The sequence below is a fragment of the Patiria miniata genome, unplaced genomic scaffold, assembly GCF_015706575.1.
Source record: "Patiria miniata isolate m_02_andy unplaced genomic scaffold, ASM1570657v1 HiC_scaffold_4, whole genome shotgun sequence".
In the NCBI taxonomy this organism is placed as follows: Eukaryota; Metazoa; Echinodermata; class Asteroidea; order Valvatida; family Asterinidae; genus Patiria; species Patiria miniata.
This window is the reverse complement of record NW_024037071.1, coordinates 3,298,121-3,321,421: the sequence shown is the minus strand read 5'-3', so window position 1 is coordinate 3,321,421 and position 23,301 is coordinate 3,298,121. Positions and strand designations below refer to the sequence as shown.

The window sequence follows — 23,301 nt, the reverse complement described above, 5'->3', positions numbered from 1 at the left end:
TAATTTTACATTTTTGTGTCACCTAGATATCGAAATAGCCTAGATAGTAGGATGTAGTAGGATGAATGATCTCCATTGGGGAACGATGGGTATAAGTACATGTTATTCATAATTCAGCAAAACCAAATCAATTTAGTTACTGTACGTCAGTGTCATTTGCGACTTCATACTTAGAATAAAAATTGTAGTAATTAAACTCTATTGAAACAAAATAACATTGTTATTGATAGGGTTGTACTGGAACAAACACAAGTCAATCAGAAAGCATTCGGTCTAAAGTCAGTTACAAGTCATTCAATGGAACTATGACAAATACATTAATCCCATGTTACTTTTCTACTTGTTTGATTGATTTACAACTCTGGAAGTTGCAAGCAGCTTTTGAAATAAAATTAAGAACAAAAAACGAAAGGGCACCAATGCGAAACTGCTTTTGACCACAGCTATACATAATGATGAGGCACTGTTGATATTTTGTGCATTGTATTTGAGAATCAAATGTGTATGGCGGTCACCATTAATACCCAAAAGATATTTAAAGCCTTCACTGAAAAGGGCTTTTACAGAAAATGACATTTGTGTCTGCTAGCTACATTTACCTAACTCTACATTATATCTAACACAAAAACAACAGGTTTGCAAGACTCCACAAGCTCGTCGGTGATATTCTATAAAATACATGCATGTATTGACGTTTATAGAAGGAAATCAATGCATATTTTTGGTCATCTAGTGTTCTTTCTCTTCCTTGACAACCATCATGAGCATCTGGAGCCAGCTTGTTACAGTACCTAAGGGAAAAGAATAAAATACGCAGTAAATTCCCTTCGGTTCTAAAATTCCTCATGTAAACAAGATCCGTTTTAGACCGGCGTTCAGTAGCAGAGACAAGTGAAGTTCGACTTTGTGTCTTCATTTTCTATTGACTTGACTCTGAAGTCGTTCGGAACTACTGCAACAGTCAATTTTCATTTTTTTTTGCGAGTGTGGTTTTTCTAACTGTTTCAAATACCGAAGTTTAAGCAAATCTTCGAAATACCTTAGCACGCTGCGACCCTGGAACGCCAGCTTGAAACTTGTGTCATGACAAGATAATATTGCCTTGGCACTGAAATACATAATACAGGGTGTCTCGCTACAAAACGAACCTGAAATCCCGGCCTCTTTTTCACAGCTTAAAACCAAAATTGCATCGCAAATATCGATGCACATTTAGAGAGTACATTTCATTAGCTTTTCAACACAGAAAAAAGTTGCAGACCGTGTTCTTATTGCGGCAGGCGAAATATCAGTCGCCGTGGACAGAACGAAAAAAACGGTAGTTCAATTGGTCATAACTTAATAAATATTTACCCGATTGGAAAGATTATTTATTGTTTTAAAGCTGTAAAAAAAAGAGGGGGCTTTTTGTGGGACACATTGGTTCTTGTGAGAGAGTACATGTATTTAAAAAATAAATAAAAAATTGTCACCTTCTATTTTAGTGAGCCATCTTGGCAAGCGTTTTGGGTAGACCAGCAGGAAATAGACTGGTATCCCTGTCAGTGTGATACCGACTCCAATAGCGGTGTCTATCGGGGAATCAATGGTCCCTATGACGACGAGGAAGATGGATGCCAACACGAACAAGACGGCGATGATAATGTTGACCTGTCGGAATATCACCATAAACAATGTGTGGGTTGTGGAAATTAATTCTACCTTCTTGCGACTGCAAAGACCTCGTGAGTGCATTATTTAGGCCTACATATTTTATAATGCATCGGCTGAGACTTGTGAGATTCATACACAATCTCAAAGACGTCTGGACCTTAGGCCTATTTCTCTCATGAACGAGACACACTTAAACCATCTTCGGTATACAAAATTACAATACATGTACATCTTTTCTATGAAGAAACCCACGCTATACTGCAGAATAAAGTCCCCGCTAGTTTCTAAATTATAATGAACCTTTGCATCCATAGACTCGCTTCCCATCCTGAATCTGCGCCAATATCAGACTTACCCATGCATACGACCAACATTGAAACCCAAAATCCGAGCGTAATACTTACCTTAAAGGGGCGTGGCTTATCGGGCTCTTTGTAACGGACCCAGATCATACCAGCCACAGCGGCCCCACTCGACGTCCACGTGGCGAAATTGAAGTAATTGATCAGAGTGTAGATATCGTTGGAGAAGGTGAAAATAATAGCCAAGATGGTCTAAAATTGAATGATAAAATCAGTCAATCACAAATATATCAACGGCACGGGAATGAACAGTTTGCTGATGATGGGCTTCTATAAACTAAAGGTATATTTTTATTATTTGCAATAAGCAGGGCAGCAGGTTTCATTTTGGTTTCATCAATTCGGGTATTTTTTGCAGCCGAAAGATGTCAATTAAGATGCATGGTGCAATGATGGTACTTGCTACTTTTCTAAGTGGGTAATATCTCTAAATATGATAGGTTATCGGTCCCATTTCTCCCTGTCCTCTGGCATAACTTCATCATAGTCGTCACTAATACATTACTTAACTCATGTCTATTGGCTTCCCAAAGGGACCATCTTTGCTAACACCCATCTTTGCTTTGAAAGACCCTTTTGTTATTACCTATGCAATTAATTACCAACACTGGCGTGTTTTTTGTTGTTGCAATATTGAGGAAATTATTTCACTCATAAAATTGCTACTACCTCGCAAGTAGACAGTTCCGGCCCACACGCCTACTGTCGAATGGCCCATTTAGGGTCACAGTAACGGACCTTTGTTTCTCTTCTTCTTCTTTTTACTTATTTGAGAATATATCTTACCGTTATGATGACAGACGGAAGAGGAGTCAAGTGCTTGATGTGAATCATGGACATCAGCGAAGGCAGGTGATGCTCTCTCGCTCCAACGTAAAAGATCCTCGCAACCAAAAAAAAAACAACGCCAACAAAAAAATTACATCTGAATCAATGTTAGGTTTGTCACCATTTTTTTTATAAAAACAACAACAAAAGGATTCGAAAAGAAACACAAAATTTAGTTCATATCTCCCCGACGCAAAATTTCATCACACAAACAATTATTATTGAAATACTCGCAATTTTACCTGCTCTATTTTTTTATATGAAAAAAAATAATGATTAAAGCAATGAGCAATGACCAGGAACGATAACTTCTTAAATAAATATATTAAAAAAAATCGAGTGCAAACGAATTACCTGGAGCATGCAAGCATGTTGCCGTTGACAGATCCGAAGTTAGACAGGGCTACAGCGATCGGCATGATCAGGGCAAACCCACCCAGCACCTTGCTACCAAATGTCTGGTTGTATAAAATGCAGAAGTTTGTCAAATTGTTTTAGTTGTGATTATTGATGATGGGTGCTAAACATTGGGAATACCTTGTATGTTGTGTGCCCCTTAGAGACATATAGGACAATTTGCATTTGTCCTAAAAGTAACCTACCGAATTTTTTATCAAAAGTTTACTTGAAGTAAAGATTGTACTGGTATAATAAGCGCCTCGTGAAATAACTCCGTCTGGCGTGCTGTCATTTAGGAGAAATCAAGAAGTGTTGGACTATACAGGGGATTTCCAACGATCAGTCCCTAACTGACGGATTTTTTTCGAAATAAAGTTAAGCTTTTGAAAATTCTTCTTTGGATATTGAGTGGTGTTATTAATGGAAACAAATAAAAAGGATGAAAAGCAAATGTTCCTTTATATCTTTAAGATTCGGCTTTGCCAAAAGAACAATTTTAATGGCGTCCCAATAAAAAATGCAACCAAAACAACCCCATCGACAACACACATTTACGCACACACCCCAGGTCTAAAATTTTCGTGCGGCCAAACAAGGTAGGCCAACTTGTAAAAAAATGCTAGCAGTAACCTTTCAAATATCGGCATTTGCTGTGCATAAACTTAATTTCCATATTAAGCGCGCTGCAGTCAAGAATGCCAGTTAATCCTATAGGCCATATAGCACCCCGGCTTTGTTTAATCTTTTTTGTCAGTTGGATTTTCTTTTTTTGAAGGGCCCATGCTTTGACGCCACCTTTCCTGACAACGAAGTTTTCCTTATTTTTCAAACCGTTAGTTCTTACCACCGCCACTGCATTTGAGGCCAACATTTCCCGCGGCGTCATTGCTGTGAAGTAAGCCACGTTGGCTAGCGTGTAGATGATGGTCACGGAAAACACAGTGATGTAGATTGCCCGTGGAAGGTTCCTGAATGCAAACCAAAAAAACCCATTCCAGTGGTGCTCAAGTTTAAAACAAAACATGATGTTCTTCTCTGTCTGTCTGTCTGTCTGTCGGGCTGTCTGTCTGTCTGTCGTGATGTCTGTCTGTCTCACCATATATTAGTGCACATGACTTCTTTGTAAAGCACTGAGTCTAACATTTTCATCATCCACTCGGTAGTATTGCTATATCCACACCATCAGAATTTGTAAACTGAAAATCAAAATCTTAAAGGAACAATAATCAAACATGATTTTTTTGGGTAGCAAAATGGATATCAAACCTACTTGTTGGGATCCTTCAACTCTTCCGTCATAGTATTCAAACTGGTCCTATAGTGACATTATACAAGCAGAAATATAAAGCAAATCGATAAAGTAAATAAGTAGATAAGTAGATAAAGCAATATAAAGTACCTCGTAAAAAATAAGTACCTCGTAAACTGGTTTGCCTCTAACATATTCAGATAACAATGAAAGTAAGTTCACTGCTTTGAAATCAAAACAGTTGAATTTTGGACTGCAGGTTTTTACTAGTGTATTTAATGAGAGTCTCTTTCTAATGCCACAGATATAAAAGTTGGGTAAAGACAAGGCGAGTCACTGTACCATGATCCCTGGGAATCGAGATGACGAAAGTATTTTCGTCGGATGGATGTTAGTAGGAGATTTTATTGTCTACGAGAAAATGGGTGACGTTGTTGGCGAGATGATTGCAATGGAGGGCAGCGGCATATAGTTTCTGAAAGGAACGCAATAACTGATGTTGTGTGTCTAGACACTGGTATAGAAACCGTCGATAGATTTAAAAAGTTGCAACAATAATGCAAATAATGCAATAGTAAAGTGCATATTATGGTTCTGAGACTCATAATAGTGCATCCAATGTTATACAATGTAGGCTATAGGTCGATTTCAACACTACTGACTTACCATCCTGCGTATGAAAACAAGCCAGAGTACAGAGCATTACCGAGCCCAGAGAACGTGGATCCTTCGAAGGCATTCTCAAAATTCTGGGATTCGCCTACACCCAAAGAAATCATTTCTTGCATTAGAAAACTCGAGTTTATGGCCTGATATGAAGACCTGCTCTTAAATTTAACAAAACCAACGAACTATTTGAACTTTGAATCAGCAATCATAATTGCTGTAAAATGTACCCTTTCGGAGACATTTGTTCGTCATAAGCTATACCTTAGCGAGAGAAGGTAAATTAAGGAGCCTGGCAGTTCCAGGCCTCCCTAATGTCACAACTCCTATTTCGAGGCAAAATGTTAGTGTTGCAAAATTAATAGGCTACAATCCTGGCACAATCTCGCTGGGCCCCAACCCCGGTCCCCGCTCAATGTTGTCTCTCATTGCGCGGTGTATGCTCCATCAGCTGGAGAGAACAACATTGACCGGGGGAGCGGGGGAGTGGGTGACCGTGGCAGGCTCAGGAAGTGTCCCAACCATTTTTGCCGGGATTGTAGATCGTGGTCCAAAATACAATTGTACCTAGATTCGTTTAGGTGGGGTTAAGGTACAACGGGGGTTAAGGGTCATGAACAATGGATTTGTGTGTGCACAATGTCTCCCTAATGTACTGTTATCTGTAATAATAACATTAAAAAAAAATCCAACCACTCATCCGCACCTTGGAATAACTGTACGATACCAGCGACTATGATGATAATCAGTGCCACCACTTTGCAGACTGTGAAAAAGTTTTGGACGAAGGTGGACAGCCGAGTACTCAATACATTGGTCATTCCCAGCAATACTGTGGGGAATAAAAAAAGAACAGAATAAAACACGAACCAAGAGGTCGTGGTGTACTCTTGAGAAATGCGGTTTAAAGAAATTCCAACTTATAAAATATCTTTATTTATAGAGCTAATGGAGCCGATTCAATGTTGGCTTGGTTTGTCAGATCCGAAATGGTCGCGTAGACTCTTCTCTGAATCGACGCTTCTCTGTCGGGATTCCTCATACTTCTTAAACTGGCCAAGTCAAAATGCCTTCTCTATCGATGACTCTTTTCTTCCAAAATACAGAGATCGCAATAATTACAAGAAGTAACGTTCCAAGGGCACTTTGTTTTCGACGTCTAGACCTAGCTATCACGGAAACAAAACATATTTCCGTTGGAGTTTTTCAACCGATATTACAGTTCCCGGATCTCTTAATGTGTTGCCCGAGGATGGGCCGCCCCAACTCACCTGAGACTTCATGTGGAAGGACGGTATGAAGGCCGACACAAACACGGTATTTTTGGAAAACAAGTTAAGAAGTGCGAGTTTAGTATACGACTTACGTATAACGAGAGTTCCCAAGAGTTGAGGCACGATCTGAGGCGGTGGACAGGATGGATCGGGGTAGAGCGGCTGTAGGCAGTAGTTACCAAAAGTCAGCGCTACCACGGCGAAAGCTGACGGCTGAGACATTAGGATTGACATCCACATCAAAAGAAAGGCCGGCAGATCCCCGTAGATCGCCTTAACGTAGGCATAGGTACCCCCAGACGTGGGCCAGGTCGTGCCGAGCTCGGCGTAGCACAGCGCACCGAGGAGCGAGAACACTCCACAGACGGCCCACAGGACCAGCGTGAGCCCCACGGAGCCAGCGCCTCGCAGTACTCCCTTGGGTGAGACGAAGATTCCCGATCCAATGATGATGCCGATGTTGATGGCCACGCCGCTAAAGAGCGAGATCGTACGCTTGAGCTCGACCCTTGATGAGTCGCTGCTCGCCCGACTATTCACGGACAACTGGTCGCGCTGAATCGTCCCCATCTTCAACCGATGTCACTATGTCTCTATTCTAACCATTAATTTTGGTGCCACGCCGAGCAGTACTCCCAAAATGTTAAGGATATTCCAACTCAGTTACCCTAAAGTTGTAAACTTGTGTTGTAAACTTATCTAGATTCTTTATCACAGTTGACTTTAACCCTAAAAGGGCCGGGGGCGGAACCCCCCCCCCCCCCTCGACCATTACGCCCCTTACCATTCGTACATATGAATAATTAATTAGTCATAATTCCAAAACCCTTTGGCCTATAGTCATGAAATTTCTTGGGTATGTTCATGATGAGTTGCTCTATGCATGTACCGAGTTCCAAAATGTTTCGTCTCTCAATGGCCAAGATCTTAGGGGAGGCGGAATCCGGCCCCCCCCCCCCCCCCCCCCCCCCGGCTGAGAGATGGTCAAAATAACCCGGCCTTGTTAGGGTTAAGAGTCGGGTCCATAATGTCAAGTGTCATTTAATATCACTCGAGGAGCCAAAGGTCACTTAACCGACGGTAACTTTACCGTCAAAAGTGCTGCTAACTATGCCCGTATTTGCTTGGTACACTGACGCAGCTTATTTTGAGAAGTCAACACAAAAATCAATTACACCAAAATCGTGGTATGTCATTTTCAACTATATACTACTGTAAAGAACCGTAGCAATTAAACCCAATTAAAAGAACAAGTCAATCCGAAATCATTCGGTCTAAAGTCGAGTTACAAGTCATTCAATGGAACTGCGACAATACATTCCGATACCATTGCTCATGCCATTTACTTCTGCACTTATTATATTGATTTACAACTCTGCAAGTCACAAGCAACTAGTGAAATAAAGTTAAGAAAACGCTACATTATTTTATTAGCATACATCGAAAGAGCACAAATGCGAAACTACTTTGACCACAGCTATACATTACGCTATTAGGCACTATCAATTGATATTTTGTGCGTTGTATTTGAGAATCAGAACAAATTTAACATCCACATTAAGTATGTACGATGTACATGTACTATTACGGCGGCCACCATACCAAGAGGATATTTAAAGCCTTCATCAAAGGGGATTTTGAAACTGAAATTACGTTTGCATTGTGTCTGCTAGTCTTAACACAATGCCCACTTGTGCAACGCTTGGCTCTGTCCAGCCCAAACGCAAAAGTCTTGCAAGACTCCACAAACTCACTGACGATGTTATTTAAAATATAGACTTGTATAGAAGCAAAATCAATGCATAGATTTTGGTCATCTAGTGTTCTTTCTCTTCCTTGACAACCATCATGAGCATCTGGAGCCGGCTTGTTACAGCACCTAAGGGAAAAGAATAAAATACGCAGTAAATTCACTTCGGTTCTAAAACTCCTCATGTAACAAGATCCGTTTTAGAGCGGCGGTCAGTTTAGTAGAGCGACTCTAATCGGAAAATATAATAGATTTTGTTTTGAGACCAGCGAACCTTTGTCTTCGTTTGCTATCGACTTGACTCTGAAGTCGTTTAGAACGACTGCAACAGTCGATTTTCGAATTTGGCGAGTGTGGTTTTAAATAGCGAATTTTATGGAAACCTTCGAAATACCTTAGCGCGCTGCGACCCTGGAGCGACCCCAGCTTGAAACGTGTGTCATGTCAAGATATTATCTTGGCACTGAAATACATAGTTTGTTGTAAGAGCGTATTTAAAAACAAAATAAACATGTGTCACCTTCTATTTTAGTGAGCCATCTTGGTAAGCGTTTTGGGTAGACCAGCAGGAAATAGACTGGTATCCCTGTCAGTGTGATACCGACTCCAATAGCGGTGTCTATCGGGGAATCAATGGTCCCTATGACGACGAGGAAGATGGATGCCAACACGAACAAGATGGCGATGATAATGTTGACCTGTCGGAATATAAAAATGCAAAAAAGAAAATAAAAAAAATATGTTAGTTGTGAAAATCAATTCCACTTTCTGCCCACAGCAAAGACCTGTTGAGTGCATACTGCATTGTTTAAAACTAAATGATACAGAAGAGATGTACTCTCATGAATGTGGCACACTTTAACCGTCTTGTCATGTCTCTCCTATAAAGAAATCCGTGCAGCCGTAGAATAAAGTCCCTTTCAAAATTGTGAAATTGTGATGATCCTTCCTCTGCATCCGAATTAACCCCACCCTGCCCGGCCAAAAGGGCTCTGATATTTGCGTCAGTAGAAAATATTATGATTGAATCGAACTACAGAGGGTAATCCTGCTTTGACTGTTCTGTTCTAAGAGTTCTTTTAAATGAAAGTCGCGTATACGTACATAGACCAGTTCGAGCACCCAAACACTGTACTCTCACAATGACCCCCTTCAATGGCGAATGCATTGTGCTAGCTATTGTTCAGATAATCCTTCATGGGACAGTTGCTTTGTACAATAGTTGGCACAAAGATTTGCCATTGACGAGCTAGGGCCTCCGTGACTCTACAGTAATAGCTTGCTCGGAATGGTATACTGACTGCAAGAATAATTCTCAGGTTAGTTTTGTTACCTGCTTTGGTAAAACAATATACATGTACATGAACTCGTACACAGGACTGACAACCCCCCTAAAACTCGACGTAAATACTCACCTTGAAGGGGCGTGGCTTATCGGGCTCTTTGTAACGGACCCAGATCATACCAGCCACAGCCGCCCCACTCGACGTCCACGTGACGAAATTGAAGTAATTGATCAGAGTGTAGATGTCGTTGGAAAAGGTGTAAATAACAGCCAAGATGGTCTAAAATTAAATGATATATAGGCCTAATTAGTAAACCAAAAGTATATCAACGTCGCGGGAGTTAATATGACAAAGAATGGTTTGCTAATGATGTGTTTCTATAGGTATGATGCAATGAAGGTACTTGGGCAATATCAGTAAACAGAAAATTTATCGGACTATTTTTTTTTACAGAAAAACATCACAGCTAATGATGTCCACTCAAGGGCGGATCCAGGGGGGGGGGCCAAAGGGGGCCATGGCCCCCCCCCAAAACGAAACCAATTTTTTTTTTTTTAATGTGACATCGCAATAAAGGCAGGCAATGAGTACACCACCATCTTTTCCTCAAAAAAAATGGTTAAAGTGGTCAGAAATTGCCTCAGATCGCACCACAGAGCATCTAGAATCCAAAATTTTTTCGGGGCCCTGACGGGCCCCGAACCCCACGCCGTAATTTTTTAGACCCACTTTTTTTGGGGGGGGACCAAATTTTTTTTGGCCCCCCAAAAAAATTGTGTTCTGGATCCGCCCTTGTGTCCACTTAACATACAACAGCCAAATTTGATCAAAAAATAAAGAACCAAAAATCAATTAGACTAAGTAATGAACATTCAACAAATTACATTTAATTAATGAAATATTCACATTTACTTAATTAAATATTCAAAAATTCAAGCGGGACAAAAAGTGATGTGGTTTCTGACCGAACATCTTGACGCCATCCTGATGTATTTCCCCACCCACAACTTCATAGTCATCCACTGAACGCATTACCCTATCTCATGTCTATACAAACCTCGGAATTAAAGACCGTCTTGGATAACACCTTTCTTCGCTCGTATAGGTACATGTTTTTGTGCACCCTATTTTTATTACTTGCTGACATGTTTATTTTTGCAATATGGGGACATTATTTCATTTTATGAAATTGTTCCCACTTCGCAAGTCTCTTATTAGACAGTTCTGGCCCGTGCGTACTGTCGAATGCCACACTCACACTTAAGACTCTCTGTCGGCCAGTTTAAACAGATCGACTTCTTTGGGGCATTTTCTTTCTGTTTTCTTCATTTTCTTTAGTCGACATATATCTTACCGTTATGATGACAGACGGAAGAGGAGTCAAGAGTTTGATGTGAATCATCGACAACAGCGAAGGCAGGTGATGTTCTCTCGCTCCAACGTAAAAGATCCTCGCCGCAAAAAAAAAACACCAACAAATAGTTAATATCTGAATCAGTATTGTGTTTGACGTCATTTAAAAAATAATTGAATTAAAACACCAATATTGAATTGAACCTAATATTGACAAAGAAAACAAACAGAATTCACATCTCCACGACGTGAAATTCCGTCACACCAAAATTTAGAATTTGGTAAAAAAAATCACAATTCCAGCTGTTCTAAAGTTTCTTTAAAATAAAAGAGCAATGAACAACAAGGATCTAACTTCTTAAATATTTTTTTTTCAAGTTTTGGTGCAAACGAATTACCTGGAGCAGGTGAGCATGTTACCGTTGACAGAGCCGAAGGTGGACAGGGCTACAGCGATCGGCATGATCAGGGCAAACCCACCAAGCACCTTGCTGCCAAAAGTCTGATGAAAAAATAGCAATCATTGTGGTAAGCCATTAGTTTGTAAAATACATGAACATGCTTTTTCAAATGCCGATTTTCTTTTCCGAACGAAGTTCAAATGAATAATAATGTCCTGTAACAACTAAACTTGCTTGATTGTATTTGCAGGCCTTTTAAAAGTTAAAAAAAACCTGCTTTTTAAACGCGCACTTCACTTCAGAAAGTTTTGAGCAAATGCTATAAATATTCAAATCTAGTGACGTTTCAGCTATTATGTCAATTTTTGAATCACCCTTTTAAATAGGACACAATCGGCATTTCCTGCAAAAAAAACCTGAAGTTTCATGGGCACGTTACTGACAAGAATGATAGGTGATCCAACGCCCCGGTCTCAACTCTTAAGTAGTTTCTTTTTCTTTTGTGTGGTCCGATGACGCCAACTTTCCTGACAAACACCACATGATCTCCCGGCCTGGTTATATTGATAAACCTTTGTTTTGTCTTACCGCCGCCACTGCTTTGAATGTGCTGTGCATTTGCTGTGCACAAACTTACTTTCCATATTAAGCGCGCTGCAGTCAAGACTGCAGTTAATGCTAGTCCATACTACCCAGGCTGCGATTTTTCTCTCCCAAACGACATCCGCATATGGGTGTACGCTATGGCGTTTTGGACTTTACTTTTCTAAAAACATGAGAAGAAAATATAACATTTGAAAAAAAAAAATGAATTCGAACGTAATGAAATTCTGACACGCCTTTAAAAAAAAAAAATCCTCCCGAAGCCTCAGGTCAGAAACAAACAAGAATTCGGGTACAAAACGGTGATTCGAACCTGCAACCTAGCGGCGCAAAATCACAATCCTATCGACTGAGCTATCATAAAAGTCTTGTAGAGGGCGCTAAACAACGACGTACGTGGATGTAGTTTGGGGAAAGAAAATTCGCACCCAGGCTTTGTTGAATCTTTTCTGTCACTTGGATTTTCTATTTTTATGGGCCTATTACGCCACCTTTCCTGACAACTAATTTTCCTCTTTTATTCAAACCGTTTGTTCTTACCACCGCCACTGCATTTGAAGCCAACATTTCCCGCGGTGTCATTGCTGTGAAGTAAGCCACGTTGGCTAGCGTGTAGATGATGGTCACGGAAAACACTGTGATGAAGATTGCCCGTGGAAGATTCCTTATTAAAAAAACAAATCATGACGCAATATTTTGTTGAGTGGTGCTCACGATTAAAGACATACTTTATATAGAGCCTGCCTTCTCTCTATACGGATGGTGTTTGACAACAGATGATATTAGTGCACATGACTAGGCGTACTTTGTAAAGCACATGCAGTATAACAGTGTATTATCCATCCACTAGTAATGGTTAAAAAAAAAGTTTTAAACTGAAATGCAATAATCCTGGAACGTTCTGTGTTTGTTTTAAAGAAAACGAATATCAAACCTACTTGTTGGGATCTTTCAACTCTTCCGCCACGATATTCAGACTGTACCTACGATGACATTACAAGCAGAGGAGTAAAGCAAATAAAACATAACTTGTAAAGATGTAGCTGATTTAAAAGACAAATTTGTATCGCTGACATCAGACTGTTATTGCTTGTAAATCCTATCGGTTGAACTTTGGACTGCAGGCTTTGAAACTGTATTGACCGAGATTCTATTTCTAATACGAAAGGGTTTTATACAAAAGGGTTTTATTATGTAAAGACAGGTGCTCATCTAGTCATGACCATCATCGCCTTATGGAGGAGGGGCCCAGTGGGAGATTATGGGCGACTTTGTAGATGGGGCGATTGTAAGAACTCATGTTGTGAGCCTATACTCCAAGCTACATCCGCCAGTTCAGATTGTCCAGGAATTTGGGTTCGAGTTTATTGGCTCAACCCTTTACCGGGTCAAAAACAAATTCCGGTCCTCTTCCGTATGAAATTGACCCGGAAAGGTGCCATTTTGATCCGGAAAGGGTTGAGCCCAACAAAATCCGAATTCCGGGTCAACCTTTCTTTTAGAGCTAGTGCGCCAGGCTCGTATACACAACCTGTCGGTGAATGGAATTTGAGTATGGTTGCAACACTTATGCAATAGTCAAATGTAGGCATGTATCATAAGTATGGTTCCGGGACTTAGTGCATTCATCAAGGTACACGGCTCTTTAATTTGATTTCAATAGTTTCTGACTTACCAACCAGCGTAAGAGAATAGGCCAGAGTACAGAGCATTCCCAAGCCCGGAGAACGTCGATCCTTCGAAGGCATTCTCAAAATTCTGGGTTTCGCCTACAATCAAACATAATTTCTTGGATTACCATCGATAGTCCATATGGATAGATGTAGACATGCCTTTAAAATGTTTTAACTATAAAGGCCTATTCGAGATTTTAATCAACTATCTGAAACAAAGATATTATAATAACATAACAACTATTCAATTTCAGAAGGGAATCAAAATCCGACAGTTCGTCCACACCTTGGAATAACTGTACGATACCAGCGACTATGATGATAAGCAGTGCCACCACTTTGCAGACCACAAAAAAGTTTTGAACGAAGATGGAGAGCCGAGTACTCAATACATTGGTGATTCCCAGCAATACTGTAGGAAATGCAAAAGAACACAGTGAAAAATGAAATAAGAGGTCGTAGTGTAGTCTTGAAGGCTTTTTTTTTTTTTAAAGGAGTTTCAACTTTTTAAATCAACTGTCTTGGTGGAGACGTATTATCTCCATACTCTTTGTTTTTTGTTAGGTTTGTCAGACCTTAAGTGGTCGCGTTCACGTTTTTCTTAGTTAAAGTTCTCTCAATGTCGGGCGTCCTCATGCATATGAAACTGACAAATGCCTTCGATAAGATTCTTACTTCCAAAATGCAGTCATATAGCAAGAATTACAATAAGTAATAGTACTTTATAAAGTGCATCCTTTAATTAAGTTTTAAAAAAGCATCCCCCGACGTCTAGACCTATCAAGGAAGCAAAAACATATTTACGTTGAGTTTTTCAACCGATAGTATGGTTCCCGAATTTGTTTTGGGCCCGTGAAGCCCGAAGATTGGCTGCACCAACTCACATAACACTCGATGTGTCTAGAGCATAGGCCTATATTAGAGGCCGACACAAACACGCTATTCGGAAAACAAGTTAAAAAGTGCGACTTTATAGACCTACATATAATGAGAGTTCCCAATAGTTGAGGCGCGATCTGAGGCGGTGGACAGGATGGATCGGGGTAGAGCGGCTGTAGGCAGTAGTTACCGAACGTCAGCGCTACCACGGCGAAAGCCGACGGCTGAGCCATTAGGATTGAGATCCACATCAGGAGAAAGGCCACCAGATCCCCGTAGATCGCTTTAAGGTATGCATAGGCACCTCCAGACGAGGGCCAGGTCGTGCCGAGCTCGGCGTAGCACAGCGCACCGAGGAGCGAGAACACTCCGCAGACGACCCACAGGACCAGCGTGAGCCCCACGGAGCCAGCACCTCGCAGTACTCCCTTGGGTGAGACGAAGATTCCCGATCCAATGATGATGCCGATGTTGATGGCCACGCCGCTAAAGAGCGAGATCGTACGCTTGAGCTCGACCCTTGATGAGTCGCTGCTTGCCCGACTATCCACGGACAACTGGTCGCGCTGAATCGTCCCCATCTTCAACCGATGTCACTGTACTACAAAATGTGTCACTTTACTTCAAAATGTATCACTAAACTGCCCATTCATACCACTCCGAGCAATACTCCCAAAACGTTGATGCTATTCAACGGAACCTCAAGTTGTAAACCAATCTAGGTTAACACTATTGACTTTAAGAGTCGGGTCGGTGCTATGGTGTGTATTAAAATCACATGAGGAGCCAAAGGTCACTTTACCGTCAAAAGTGCTGGTGACTTTGCCCATGTTTACTTGGTACCGGTATACGCTGACACAGCTTATTTCATTCAACCATGTGTGCCAAGGTCGCTTATGAGGTACCCTAACATCAAACTGGCCTGTTGAAAAATAGTTTCGTTCCCAACGCGGCCTGTCAAGGTCGCTATGTACCAACGAATAACGCCACCTGACTTTGATCTTCAGATCCGTATATCTTCTTTACGGATAGCCTACGCATTGAGACTCATCGCCCATCATCATAAAACGATACTAAGGCCAAAAAAAAAAAAGTTTCCGGTTTCTGGTATGCGCGCGCGTCGCCGTAGCCATGCGCGTCGGCAAAATGAAAAAGTTTTTTTTTTCAATACAAGATGATGTCTCAAAACCGCCAAACTCACTGGTTTGACTGGAATCCTGCTGCTGCACAATTTTAACGTGTTTTTAGATGGGGTCATGATCGAGAATAAGCTTTATGTGGCCTCTCTGGACTCCCATATATTTGCACTAAGTTTAGTCGGGCACCATTTGCAGTCATTAGCCGACATTTGAAGCCAAAAAAAAAAAAAAACAGGTAAAAAAAAAAAAAAAAAAGCCGCGTCGCCGCACCACTTTTGGGGCAAGCTCCATACCAGAAACCGGAGACTTTTTTTTTTGGCCTAAAGTAAATGCAACAAAGTACACTTCATGCGAAAATCCTAGTGCCCAAGCGAGTCTCGGTAGATACGATCGATGTGGCAGACATGTGCCCCAAGCTAATGAGGCTCTTACTGCGGTTGATGTCGATGGAGAGTACATTCTAGTTCTGTGACCTATTCCCCGACCCCCTAAAGACATAGACAGACTCTACAGTGCGAGTAAAAAAAACCTATACACTTTTAAAATTGGCCATAGTTTTATTCTGTAGTAATAAAGATAAGATATTTTCATTTGTACTTTTAGAGTAGGCCTAACTCTTTCTGCTTCTTTTGGTGACATTTTCACTGGATAAAAAAAGCGGACTACAAATTAAGCAGCTCATGATATGAAGATCGTGTCAACAATTATTAGTTTCGAACCCTTTTATGTTTAAAAGTGACCTTTTGTAAATACACGAATAAGTTTGTACAACCAAAGTACGGTACTGTATAAATACTGCAGAGTATAGTCCAGTGCAGTACGCATTTTGAGGTTCCATAATACAATACTCAGCTGTCATGGAACAGACCTATGGCTGTATTTTTGTTCAGTGCTCCGAATGAACAGATAGCAACGGTAAGATGGGGATGATTCAGCGCGACCAGTTGTCCGTGGAAAGTCGGGCAAGCAGCGACTCATCAAGGGTCGAGCTCAAGCGTACGATCTCGCTCTTTAGCGGCGTAGCCATCAACATCGGCATCATCATCGGATCGGGAATCTTCGTCTCACCCAAGGGAGTACTGCGAGGCGCTGGCTCCGTGGGGCTCACGCTGGTCCTGTGGGTCGTCTGCGGAGTGTTCTCGCTCCTCGGTGCGCTGTGCTACGCCGAGCTCGGCACGACCTGGCCCTCGTCCGGAGGTGCCTTCGCCTACCTCCGAGCCATCTACGGGGATCTGCCGGCCTTCCTTTTCATATGGATTGGCGTAGTGATGGTTTTGCCGTCGAGTTTCGCAGTGTTGGCGCTGACGTTCGGTAACTACTGCCTACAGCCGCTCTACCCCGATCCATTATGCCCACCTCCCCGGATCATGCCTCAACTCTTGGGAACTCTCATTTTATGTAAGTAAACTAATATAATAAATTGTAATGCTCATCATATTTCTATCGCATCAACAAAATCGTGGCCACAAGACCACACAGCCGACATCAGCGCACATTTGGTCATCTACCCTCACAGGTGCCCATTCATACTCCTGGTTGGAGAGAGGCAATTGTAGTTCAGTGTCTTGCCCAAGGGCACAAACGGCACGTTCCTGGCATGACAGGGTTCGTAGAATGCTTAAATCTGGGCGGTCAATCTTCGCTCCGCACCATTAATAACCTAATATAATTATGGAAAATAACGGCTATAGCATCTAAATTGCTTAGTAAAATCACCATTATTAACGGTCCCACCCAATTTATAATATACATTGGAGGAAGTCGCAGAGGAGTAACATTTGGTGGTTGGCGAAGGTGGGCTTGTAGTTGAAGGCCCTTCTAAAAGTCAATTATAATTTTGGCTTCTTTCCATTTCGTATAGTATTCGGTTTACCAGTTTACCAACTAATGTAGACCTTTGGTGTATGGCGAGGAATATGAAGGCACGTCTGTTTGTCATTACGGATAAACATGGATATATTCCCCAGCAAAACTAACTTGCCATACAGATCACATCATGACCTCTTTTTCATGTATTTGTGTTCTTTTTCATTTCCAGTATTGCTGGGAATCACCAATGTATTGAGTACTCGGCTGTCCACCTTCGTCCAAAACTTTTTTGTGGTCTGCAAAGTGGTTGCACTGCTTATCATCATAGTCGCTGGTATCGTACAGTTATTCCAAGGTATTTGAAAATAATTGCTGCCCCCCCCCATGTCCCCCTCCAATATTCCATATTATAAGCTTGTTTCGAAAGGTGTTTTAAAGTCAAATGGCATTTACGATTTCTTAACCAACGTACGAAATAATAAATCAGCCTGTGATAGGCCAGTATGTCTTACATACGCACTTGAGATTTTTAATTCTTAGAAATAATTTTTGATTGTAGGCGAAACCCAGAATCTTGAGAATGCCTTCGAAGGATCGACGTTCTCCGGGCTTGGTAATGCTCTGTACTCTGGCCTATTCTCATACGCTGGGTGGTAAGTCAGAATTGTTGAAATCAAATTAAAGACCTGTTTGCTTATTCAGGATGGTAAGTCTGACGGGAAATGTTGGAATCAACGGGCCGAGTTATGGATTTCTTGATTTCTGTATTATGTATGTTGCGTGCTGCTAGTATGTTTTACATCCCTATATGGTAATGTTTAAGAAACGGATAAAGAACTGGTATCATTCATCTTTTTTTTGGTTCAAAATCGTTTCAACTACATGTAGTTTATTACTTTTTTGTTGCACTCTATATTCTTTCTTTATTTAATGACAGGTCCAGTTTGAATATTGTGGCGGAAGAGTTGAAGAATCCAAACAAGTAGGTTTGAAATTTAATGTAATCGGGAAAACTCGCTTTTAGGGTGGAGTCAAGTCTAAAATTCAATTTTAAACAATTCTGGAAGGAGTGTCTTTTAAGCTTTAAAGTTGAGAACTTTGGTATTTATTGTTCACAAGGAAATGACGTCCTCCATATATATATGACCATTTGAAGAAAAAAAAAACGTTTATGAACCAATTTTAAATGGAAAAAGGACGAATTATTGTAAATTCGTAGAACTAACACCAAAATACACAAACGGAGACAAGAGTCTTGTATAAATAATAGCATCGCATGTTTTAAATCAGGAATCTTCCACGGGCAATCTACATCACCGTGTTTTCCGTGACTATCATCTACACGCTAGTCAACGTGGCCTACTTCACAGCAATGACACCGCGGGAACTGTTGGCTTCAAATGCAGTGGCAGTGGTAAGAACAAACGTCTAACGAGGGAAAGATGAGCTGTAGATGTCATATCCAAAGAAGACAATTCTCGGCAATTAGCCTATAATAAACCTAGTCCCAGACAAGTCTAAGTCGCAGGTGACAGTCAGTCATTGAGTCAGTAGGGTGGGTACAAGAACACAAGGCTGGCCCTCTTCGACTAGCAAAAATCCAACTAAAAAATATTTTGAGAAAAAAAAAAGATGCAGGGAGTGGCTTTGAGTAACATTAGGGGCTAAACATTCTCTTTGGCGCCCACTGGTCTCTATGACGCTAACAGTCTATTTACAATACTTTTCATGATATAAATTATATATAATACTTTCTGTGTCTTACTACTGTGTATGAGTAAGAACTTGATTCTTTGGCCCTTTTAAACGACGCCTATGGAACACCATGCTTCCTTTGCTCCAAACCAGTCAAACTTCCTTTCCCCAAAAAATATAGTACCGCTCCGAGCCACACTTTTGAAACTACTGTTTATGTTCTTGTTACCACCAGACTTTTGGTAGCAAGGTACTGGGTCGGTTTGCCTTGATCATGCCGATCGCTGTAGCCATGTCCACCTTCGGCTCTGCCAACGGCTTCATGCTTACCTCCCCCAGGTAATTGAAAAATAGTCTATTTAGTATTCATTTACGTCACAAATTATGCATCTTAATTTCCATGGTCATGTAAAATGTTGTGTCACAATCCATATCTAATGGCTTATACGGGTTTCGGTGTTGTTTTGGTAAAGAATATTTTACGTTGGAGCGAGAGAGCATCACCTGCCTTCGCTGTTGTCGATGATTCACATCAAACTCTTGACTCCTCTTCCATCTGTAATCGTAACGGTAAGTTGACAGATACAGGCCACACAAAAGAAACTTCTTTTATCCCGAAATTGATAATAACGTTACGTCAGTACCTCATCTGGTCTAAGAAGCCTGGACCTTCCTTCGGGTGCCAAAGATGGAACCCGACAGTTGGAACTTGCATGTGACTCTGCTTGGAACAAATATATGTTACTCTAAATTTCAACTCTGCGAGCGGAAACCCACAGCTCATCTGCTTTATGCAAAACGAATACCAATTTACAAACGGATATCATTTTGTTGTCATGATGCACTGCGAAAATGATAATAACTGTACTTGGTTGCAGTGCCTTTACCTCTTTTTTTAAATTTCATTGTTACCTTCCTCCTGCAGGTTATCCTGTCGGTTATTTACACCTATTCCAACGACATCTACACTCTGATCAATTACCTCAGTTTCGCCACATGGACGTCGAGTGGGGCCGTTGTGGCTGGTATGATCTGGGTCCGTTACAAAGAGCCCGATAAGCCACGCCCCTTCAAGGTTTGTCAGAAGTTAATGTCTTGGTATAAGCCGTATACACATTTGTATAGCCGTGTAACACCAATTACTAAAGAAGCTAAAATTATTCTGACGACTAATAATTCCATTATTGTACAAAAAAAGTAGAGAAGATGTTTAATAGTCGAAGATGTTATTCATCGTGGTAAAAAAAGCCACCGTTGGGGTCTATAGTTTTCTGTGTATTTCTATCAATAGACCCTTTGTTAATGTTCTAGACGTCACATCAGTAAGCAGGCATCTGTTCCGCTGTGATATGCATGAGAAGACAGCTAATTTGTATTTTCACTACTGGATTTAAATTTGTAAAAACTGCCCTCAGTGAGGGGGCACCGAGCAATATATTTCAAGCCATAAACCAACAATTTTGTATTTTGTACCCGGACAGGTCAACATTATCATCGCCATCTTGTTCGTGTTGGCATCCATCTTCCTCGTCGTCATAGGGACCATCGATTCCCCAATAGACACCGCTATTGGAGTCGGTATCACACTGACAGGGATACCAGTCTATTTCCTGCTGGTCTACCCAAAACGTTTGCCAAGATGGCTCACTAAAATAGAAGGTTCGCACAGGAAAATTCAAGTGTTCCTCTGTCAAGCACACAGGACAGAAACTGGCATGAAATGCCCAGAATTGATGGTTAATGCAGATGGAGGATGTGGGCATATTACCAATCCTGGGGAGGGTAAGGGGTGCCAGTGTTAAAAAAAAAATTCACCTTGAAAACGTTTTTAGGTCATTTGAACTGCCAATATTTACCTGTAAACACTGAAGCATAAGGTGGAATTTGTACTTCCATTGTACTTTTGCTTGGTCAGTAACGTGTCGTGTTGTTTCTTTATTAGTTAGTTTGTTTAGAAGGCTATAATTCGTGTGTCCAAGAAATAGAACAGACACATTGCAATGGGGTTAAACCACCACTGTGGATATTTATAGCAGTAGGCCTGCGCCACATGCAGTACACAGAATGGCTAAGATCAGATTTCACACTTGCTGTGTTTTGTCTTCTTTTTACCTCTTTTCAAGATGCCGTCACAAGCCGACTACAAATGCTTCTGCTGGTTGTCAAAGAGGAAAAGAAACAATAGAAAACCAAAACCAGAGCAGCGATATCCCTTTAGGAGCCAACAGTATGCATTTGTCAAGCCACGCACCTTATATATTTTGATTTTACAAGAGATAGAGTTCTGATGTTGCAGTACAGTTCATTGTCATAAACAGTTACAACTTACAGGAGACAAATATAATGTCACATATTCTTCTTATTACTAAAAAACCTGTTTGTTTCCGTATAAACATGTTTTGGCCTAAGCTGTAGAGCCATAATTATCACCATTTGATAGCTTTAAAATGTACAAACTATCAGCCCAGTGGGAGTTACATTTTGGCAGACAGATTGCCAAACCATCTGACACTGCAGGCAACCCTACCGAGGGACTATATGCTATATTGGTACCAAAATTCAGAGAGTGCGCATTGCTTAATGGTAAACTGGGTTGGCTCGTCATAATTGTTAGATCAGATGCAAACCTACCTTATTTCCATTGGTCCACGGTGTCATGTGTGGTTTAGCAGGTACTACATGACTGAAGCTGGCAAACAGCTGACGGGCTGACAGGATGGTGAACCACTGACGGGTTTGTGGATGGACGACATTATGATGCTGACAAACAAATCTCCTGGAACTGAGAACATCAAAAAATATCTAAAAAGATGGATTCACTAACTAGGATGATCAGCTAAGGCCCTTTGAAATAAATAATTCAACACTCTAAAAGTAATGATGTGTGGCGGTTGGGGGCTTGTATTTCAAGTTTTATGCTATTTGCAACAGATCTTCATTTAAAGAACAAAATCACCACACTGCACTTCATTAAAAAATAAATCGTCACACTGCAATTCAGTTAAAAAATATCATCACTTTGCAACATTTGGACAAAGTATCCTAACTGCCAGCCTTCTACAAAATGTATACATTGTGTAGGACGAGTCTGCTGGGTGCTTGATTTATTTCTATAATTTGATAGTTCCAAGCTAGTATAGACTATTTCCATTTCCCTGGCCCTATCATCCATGTAAACTAAAAGTTGTAGAATTTTTCTGACTCATGTTTATCTACTGCACTGGGCCTGGGCATGTGTCCTTAAATTTTGCACACTTAATTGTTCACTAAATATAAGCGTACAGTTTACGTACACAATCTGCACTCCATGATCTACAGAGGTAAGATGGATTCACATCATAATGGCATATTTTAACTTCAGATAAATGTAAATTATGTCTTAGATTTAACAATTTAAAAAAAATGAATGTGAAATGTGTAATATTTAAGCTAAAGTATGTGCATGTTACTTAAAAAAAAAAAATTGATGTCCCTAAACACGGTGCGGTCCCTAATGTGGCAAACTTTGACTTTTTACTTCTAGCTCTAGTGCCTTGCAAGCCAGTTCCAAGACTATTGTTTCCAATCAGATTTAACAGTAAGTGAAACTTCATCAAGCTCTACAATCATTCTGGTCCATTAAACCTTGAGTTCACCTTTCACATTACAATGTCAATAGAGAGAGATTTTACTTTGGTGTGATTTTCAACTGTACCTTTTGGTGAAGAGCACATTGGCGGTATAGACTAGCACTTGCCTAATGTTAAACTGCGCGCTAATTAAGGTTTCTGCCGGTATATATCTGACATGTCTGGTGGAATAATTCATAGTCTCCATCCATATTTTTGGAATATCGATTTTCTCTCTAAAATCTGAATAAAGGTCCTTAGTTAGAGTACACTTTCCAAGAGCACTAGTGCTCATAGGCATTCGTTAGGTATGGGCTAGCAGCAGCGTAGCTACGTAAGAAGTCGCCCTCCCACTGGAAATTTGGCTACGTATGCCAAAACCAGAACCAGAAGATGGTACCTGGCTGATCAGAAACAGACATTCCATTGATTTGTCAACAGACGTTTTATGACTATATCATGAGCACGTTTTTATTACTGCATTTCAGGCTATAATTTTTATTAGTAAATTGATCAATGCTATCTGACATGATCTGACAAAAATCCCCCCAAAACGGAATACCGCAATTTACGACGACCAACCACACATACAAGTTACAACACATATCGTATGATCATAGGATGGAACGCCGTATTATCGCGGTACTTATCACGTTTCTCGTTCAGAATAGAGA

At 40.8% G+C, this 23,301-nt stretch overlaps 3 protein-coding genes across 3 annotated transcripts; 1 reads left to right on the top strand and 2 right to left on the bottom strand.

Annotated features, from left to right (window-relative positions):
- Positions 1–156: 156 nt before the first annotated feature.
- On the bottom strand, positions 157–7,138 carry LOC119739596 (large neutral amino acids transporter small subunit 1-like). The gene is made up of 10 exons (XM_038214579.1): positions 6,524–7,138; positions 5,864–5,989; positions 5,158–5,251; positions 4,513–4,557; positions 4,087–4,210; positions 3,198–3,301; positions 2,802–2,898; positions 2,058–2,207; positions 1,473–1,650; positions 157–791 (listed from the first exon to the last, which is right to left on the bottom strand). The coding sequence occupies exons 1-10, from the start codon at positions 6,999–7,001 to the stop codon at positions 730–732; spliced, it is 1,458 nt and encodes a 485-aa protein (XP_038070507.1). The 5' UTR covers positions 7,002–7,138; the 3' UTR covers positions 157–729.
- Positions 7,139–7,602: 464 nt separating this feature from the next.
- Positions 7,603–15,271, bottom strand: LOC119739595 (large neutral amino acids transporter small subunit 1-like). Its single transcript, XM_038214578.1, has 10 exons — positions 14,480–15,271; positions 13,784–13,909; positions 13,500–13,593; positions 12,763–12,807; positions 12,365–12,488; positions 11,219–11,322; positions 10,822–10,918; positions 9,597–9,746; positions 8,702–8,879; positions 7,603–8,310 (listed from the first exon to the last, which is right to left on the bottom strand). The coding sequence occupies exons 1-10, from the start codon at positions 14,955–14,957 to the stop codon at positions 8,249–8,251; spliced, it is 1,458 nt and encodes a 485-aa protein (XP_038070506.1). The 5' UTR covers positions 14,958–15,271; the 3' UTR covers positions 7,603–8,248.
- Positions 15,272–15,931: 660 nt separating this feature from the next.
- LOC119739592 (large neutral amino acids transporter small subunit 1-like) lies at positions 15,932–22,716 on the top strand. Its single transcript, XM_038214576.1, has 10 exons — positions 15,932–16,913; positions 17,554–17,679; positions 17,884–17,977; positions 18,262–18,306; positions 18,615–18,738; positions 19,255–19,358; positions 19,493–19,589; positions 19,945–20,094; positions 20,501–20,678; positions 21,143–22,716. The coding sequence occupies exons 1-10, from the start codon at positions 16,436–16,438 to the stop codon at positions 21,202–21,204; spliced, it is 1,458 nt and encodes a 485-aa protein (XP_038070504.1). The 5' UTR covers positions 15,932–16,435; the 3' UTR covers positions 21,205–22,716.
- Positions 22,717–23,301: the final 585 nt, after the last annotated feature.

Bases quoted from the DNA above. Each gene is read 5' to 3' on its own strand.
- LOC119739596 (XM_038214579.1), bottom strand. From the start codon at position 7,001: ATGGGGACGATTCAGCGCGACCAGTTGTCCGTGAATAGTCGGGCGAGC. The intron at 5,252-5,863 runs GTGCGGATGAGT...CTTTGGGTGTAG, and splicing joins TATCGTACAGTTATTCCAAG to GCGAATCCCAGAATTTTGAG. The intron at 1,651-2,057 runs GTAAGTATTACG...ATATTCCGACAG, and splicing joins ATAAGCCACGCCCCTTTAAG to GTCAACATTATCATCGCCGT.
- LOC119739595 (XM_038214578.1), bottom strand. From the start codon at position 14,957: ATGGGGACGATTCAGCGCGACCAGTTGTCCGTGGATAGTCGGGCAAGC. The intron at 11,323-12,364 runs GTAAGAACAAAC...TTTTTTCATCAG, and splicing joins CTTCAAATGCAGTGGCGGTG to ACTTTTGGCAGCAAGGTGCT. The intron at 8,880-9,596 runs GTGAGTATTTAC...ATATTCCGACAG, and splicing joins ATAAGCCACGCCCCTTCAAG to GTCAACATTATCATCGCCAT.
- LOC119739592 (XM_038214576.1), top strand. From the start codon at position 16,436: ATGGGGATGATTCAGCGCGACCAGTTGTCCGTGGAAAGTCGGGCAAGC. The intron at 17,680-17,883 runs GTATTTGAAAAT...TTTTGATTGTAG, and splicing joins TATCGTACAGTTATTCCAAG to GCGAAACCCAGAATCTTGAG. The intron at 17,978-18,261 runs GTAAGTCAGAAT...ATTTAATGACAG, and splicing joins CTATTCTCATACGCTGGGTG to GTCCAGTTTGAATATTGTGG.